Below are 6,000 nucleotides of genomic sequence, written 5' to 3'. Positions count from 1 at the left end.
GAACTTCTTTTAGCTGTAAAACCTGGATTTTAACAGATTTTGCCTTTGACTCTCTTTCGGAATTGCGATCTTTCTTTTTACTTATTTTAAAAACTAGATAATTACATAATCTCAGTATTTACATATATATGTATACTGTTTGTCAGGATGACACCACCGGTCGACACTTATTTAAGACAAAATATATCAGTTAACTTGACCGGAAAGTTAACATTTCAGGTTCGATAATTTTACTCTCTAATTAATTAGGAAAAATTGTAATTTTAACTACATAGAGAAAAGAAACAACGGGCTGTTTTGATGAAATGTATTCAATAAACAAGATAACTCTTCAAATAAAACAACTTTACATACAGGGTGGAAAAGTGATGTTATGAAACAGTGCAAAATTATTTTGAACAAGTGATAACCAAGTTTGCAAAATGTGATTCTGAATAGAAATAATTGAAACTGATACTAAAATAGCACAAAGAATAAACAAATGGCAAATTACATTTAGACAAGCAAGAAAAACTGCTAAAGTTGACATGAGTTCACTTAAAGTTAAGTTCTGTTTCTAATTAAATGTAAAATGCTAAATTACAGAAGTAAAATAAGATGAAGAAATAATTTCAGCTATATCTACATTTATAAAAATAAATTCAAGTTTATTTACATTAAAACTAGTTTAAGTGTTTCTCTATTAAAATGTTATTTGAATATTACTTAATTTAAGATAACAAATAACTGAGATCAGGGAAAGCGGTTATTCAGCTGAAGAATAACAGTTGGCTAATGGGAGGCTCACAGGTCCACCGATCAGGCTGTTTCAACTGTATATTCTCATATAATACAACAGACAGTGTTGTAATCTCAGTGGAAAACAATCACTTTTCTGTTATATAAACAGTGACAAAGTCCCTGTTACAAAACTCTGATCTCAATAAGCTTCTAAATTTATACTAAAGATAAAAATGCCAAAAGATATGAAAGGAACTAATTAAGTTTAATTAATTAACTAAATGCCAAAAATATAACCTATTTTCCTGAAGTTTCCTAGTTGTTCCTTTCTTTTAAAAGTTATTATTCTAAGTGTTGCCAAAATTCTGTTGAAAACAGGGTCTGCATCCCTATTTATGACACAAAAGATGCTGCAAATCTCAACAACCAATCAGAAATGACCATAATGGACTTTCCTTTAACTAGGTTGTGTGAGATTTAGCATAATTACTAAATTAACATATATTTGCAAACAAAAATGTATTTTTTAATATAACAATATGTATTTACAACAAACAAATACAAAACAAAGTGATAATGAACATAATGAAATCAATAAACAATAAAACATTGACTGATTGTTTGCATAAATTCCCTACAAATAATGGAACAAACTTTGGGTTGGTCTAAGTGGTCTAAAAGAGGTTATTCAGGTTTAATTAGTCAAATCTATAAATAGAATTCTATAATTATCACTCTTAAAATGACAAATATATAATCAAAATATACTAAAGAATTAACTTATCTTATTTCTAATACTAAAGTTCTAATAATTAATGATTAAAGTAAGTAAAATGTGCAAAACAAAAGTGATACATGATTCATCCCTAATTCTATAAATAGAATAGCCCTGGAACTTTTGAGAAAGTAGTCCCCAAAAAGTAGTTCCCTTAGAATGTGTTCAAAACTCAATATTATTTACATAAAATACAGAATTATTAAAGATACATAATATTTATACTGTGAATAATAAAAACACAAAGAAAATCATCATTAGAATACTTGAATACTTGATAAAATGATGAAAATATTCAGCCCTTATTTAGCTAAACAAGAGTGATCTCCCTTCCCTAGTTGTCAAGGGAACCTGTTTGACTTAATCATGATTATCTCCCTTGATCATAATTAGATATCTACTGGTATTGATTAAAAATAAATGAACAATGATGTAACTTTAAATTACAAAATATTACATAATATTTACATAATGCAGCATAATCAAATGAATAGATTCCTAACTTTACCACAAAGCTCCCCCTTAAAAAAGAAAAACTTTACTCTTAAATGTTTTTCCCATTTCGTCCTCGAAATGTCATGATTAGTATTTAGGATTATGCTGCCAACACAATAACAATAAAAACTTCAATAAAAAATTCAACTAGAATAAACACTTCTAAACACATAAGTCCATCTTGTTAATTACAATTAACAGAATAAATTCTAAAAAACATATGTCCACCCTGATAAATACAACTAACATGTTCACGGAATGCAAATTTTATATGAAAAAGAATCTAATAATATAAATATAACTGGTTTTTTGTTTTTATGGAATGTCACAGTTTATAATTAATTCCTCTCAAAATTTGTCACAACACAGTTTATTTTGTTTCTAAATAATAATATACACAGTTAAAATGTCTGTAAAAAGGTCTTCCAGTTTTCACACATAAGTCTCGTCTCGTCTCTTCTTCCATCAGGAGGGACCACTGTTAGGATTGCTTTCTAAACCATTGCTTTGAATTCTACCTAAACCATGCTCCAAAAAGAAAGAATGTAACCACATGAATAAATGGAACTTATTTTGTTTGTCCTAACAATAAAATATATTATTACAAATGTAAATTCAAATTATTGTTAAATGTAAAAGTTAAACTGTCAAAAAGAAACCGAACAAAAGTGCGGTACTAGCCCAGCCAGAACTAATGTAAGAAGGTTTCAATTAATAAATTCACAAGCCTAGACCTTAATTCTAGCTTTTATAGAACATATTAATAAAAGATCTCAAATAAATTACTGACAGAACAGTTTGCAAAGTGAAATAAAATGGAGATTTGACTCCATGCTCCACAAGATTTCTGTTAATTAACCCTACATTTAACAACAATTACATAAACATTTGTAAGTTAATAAAAGTGCGGAGCATGGTTACAGAAAACCGACTTATCTTTTACTTAAATAGGTATTCTCGGTTGGTCCGCACTGCTGAATCGTACTGTGTGGGGTCTTCTTCATACACCTGCGATGCTTGTTTGGCAGACCGGTAGAGGACTTGTTCTTTTCTCCATAAGTTTGTCTGTTCCCATTGTGTAGTACATGCAAATTGTGATTGTTAATTGTTAATTAACAGGGTAGTAAGTTAACATGCTTTAGAAATTTTTCCCTGTAGAGATCTTGCCCACTTTGGTATTTCTTCACTTTGAAATGGTTTTAATCTGTCATGATGAACAACAAAAGTTTTCTTTTTCCCAATTATTTCATATATGTCAGGGCTGAACATGTGTTTAACGATAAATGGTCCTTCGAACTTGTCATCCAGCTTCCTCCTTGGTCCTGTCCTTTTATAAACTAGGTCTCCTTTTTGATATGTCCTTTCATAGATTCTTGTGTCATGATCTCTTTTCTGTCTTTCTGAAGCTTCTTTTAAATTTTCTCTCGCTAGGTGATAACACTCCTCGACTTTGTCCCTTAATTGATATAAATATTCATGTGTTTCAGTATGGTCTACGTCCCTGGGAAATGGAAATAGGAGGTTAGCTGGTAAATTCACTTCTCTGCCGAACATCAGCATATTAGGAGTATAACCTGTAGATGGATGGACAGTACTGCGATATGCTGCTAATAAAAGATTAATGTGTTTGTCCCAGTTAATTGGATTAGAGTTGATGTACTTCTGTATCATTTTGCCCAAAGTGCCATTAAATCTTTCAATAAGTCCATTGGAGCTAGGTCTGTATGCAGTTGTGCGGGTTTTCTTAATTTCCAACAGGTTCAATACTTCCTTGAAAAGGTCACTTTCAAAGTTTCTTCCTTGGTCTGAATGAAGTTCTAATGGAATCCCATATCTTGATATAAATTCCATAACTAGCTTATGTGACACGTTCTCTGCATTCTGATTGGGTATGGCATATGCTTCCATGTAACGGGTAAAATAATCTCCAATAACCAATACATATTTGTTCTTTTGAGCTGACAAGGGGAACGGTCCCATTATATCGATTCCAACCCGATCCAAAGGATAACCAACTTGATATTGTCGCAATTTAGTCTTAGGCCTTTTCCCTGGTAACTTATTCAAATTGCATTTGTTACAGCATCTAATATGAAGTCTAATGTCGAAGTCCATCATAAACCAGTGAAAATTTGTTCGAATTTTGTTTGATGTCTTGTTAACTCCAAAATGACCGCCAGTCAGTGTGTCGTGATGATCTCTTATTACTTTTGCTTTTAAGCATTTTGGAACCAACATTTGGAGCTTGAATTCTTTTCTTTCAAAAACATGTCCAACTCTTACGATATATAACACCATTTCGTCTTACAAGGTTTTCTGCATTCAACCAGTATTTCCGTACAGCTGGGCTAAGGCTTGCAACTTCTTCTCTTTGTGGTGTAAGTTTTTGGTCTATCCAGTCATGTAAATGTACAAGATCAGCATCCTGACGCTGTAGATCTTCTATGTCATGGAAGGTATAACAAGGTAAGAAAGTTAACTCTGGTTTTACTTTAATGTCTTCTGGATCTCTGTTATCAGCTCTCATTTTAATTTTGTGCTCTACTGGCTGCTTACTTGACTTTGAGGTTAAAGCACGTATGTTATCATTTTGCTCTGTCCATATGGTTTCTGCTTCCTGTCGTCGTCCAAGATCAGTTGTGTCATCAGTCTCTTCAGTAAACTCTTTCCATGTGTCTTTTATATCCCTACAGATATCACAATCAGTTTCAAATTCTTTATCATGTTGACAGAGTTCTTGCTCATAGTCGCGTCTTGAAAGACTATCTGCGTTCTGGTGTTTGTTCCCACTACGATGTACTATTTCCATATCATATTGTTGAAGGATTTCTATCCAGCGAGCTACTTGCCCTTTTGGATTCTTGAACTCGAACAACCATCGAAGTGATCCATGATCAGTCCTTAACGTAAATCGATTACCTAGTAAAAAGTGTCTGAATTTCTCCACAAAATATATGACAGCTAACAGTTCTCGACGGGTGACACTGTACCTTTCTTGTTCTTTGCTTAGTCTCTTAGAGCCATAAGAAATAACACGCTCTTTTCCATCTTGAACTTGTGATAAAACTGCTGAAATTCCAACATCACTTGCATCCGTGTCCAATATATATTTTAGCCCAGGTTTAGGATAAGCTAAAATTGGTGCTGTACATAGTTTTTCTTTGAGTGTTTGGAAGGCCTCTTCACATGCATTATCCCATTGAAATGTTATGTTCTTCCTTGTAAGCCTTGTAAGCGGTGCTGCAATGTGACTGAAATTCTGGATGTATGATCTGTAATAGGAACATAATCCTAGAAAACTCATGACCTCCTTTACTGTAGTTAATGTCTTCCATTCCTCCACTGCCTTTGTAGTTTGTGGATTTGGTTTAATGCCGTCTTGTCCAACAATGTGCCCCAAAAATAAGACTTCTGATTGGAAAAGTTCACACTTGGATGGTTTTATTTTCAGTCCAGCCTCCTTTAATTTTGTTAATACTAGATCTAACCTTTCAAAATGGCTTTCATAATTCTGAGACATAATAATAATATCATCTAGATAGATAAGCAGAATCTCCCATTGCAGTCCACGAAAAATCAACTCCATACATCTTTGAAATGAGCTTGGCGCATTACATAGTCCGAACGGAAGGACATTGTATTCCCATAAACCTGATTTTGTAATGAAAGCTGTTTTGTGTCGGTCTTCTTCTACTACCTCTAACTGCATATACGCACTCTGAAGATCAACAGTTGAAAAGATTTTTGCTGAGGAAAGACAGTCTAAGCACATATCTATTCTTGGAAGAGGGTATGCGTCTTTAACTGTTCGTTCATTCAATTTCCGGTAGTCTACACATACTCTAATTTCACCAGATTTTTTCCTAACCATTACTAATGGTGAACTCCAGGCAGAATTGGATGGTCTAATCGTTCCCGCTTCAAGCTGTTCTTTAACATATTTATCCTCCTCTCCTTCATAACTTTGTGGTGTTCTTCTAAGGGGTTGCCGTACCGGAGCTGCACATCCT

At 33.0% G+C, this 6,000-nt stretch overlaps 1 protein-coding gene across 1 annotated transcript; it reads right to left on the bottom strand.

Moving 5' to 3' along the window:
- Window positions 1–3,118: 3,118 nt before the first annotated feature.
- On the bottom strand, window positions 3,119–3,970 carry LOC132750678 (protein NYNRIN-like). The gene has a single exon (XM_060740692.1). The coding sequence runs from the start codon at window positions 3,968–3,970 to the stop codon at window positions 3,119–3,121; it is 852 nt and encodes a 283-aa protein (XP_060596675.1).
- Between the last annotated feature and the right edge of the window lie 2,030 nt (window positions 3,971–6,000).

The sequence above is a fragment of the Ruditapes philippinarum genome, unplaced genomic scaffold (genome assembly GCF_026571515.1).
Source record: "Ruditapes philippinarum isolate M1 unplaced genomic scaffold, ASM2657151v2 ctg2983_1_1_1_1, whole genome shotgun sequence".
In the NCBI taxonomy this organism is placed as follows: Eukaryota; Metazoa; Mollusca; class Bivalvia; order Venerida; family Veneridae; genus Ruditapes; species Ruditapes philippinarum.
This window is presented reverse-complemented; position numbering and strand designations above follow the sequence as displayed.

What these genes read in the sequence shown, in the direction of transcription:
- LOC132750678 (XM_060740692.1), bottom strand. Translation starts at nt 3,970, where the DNA reads ATGGGACCGTTCCCCTTGTCAGCTCAAAAGAACAAATATGTATTGGTT.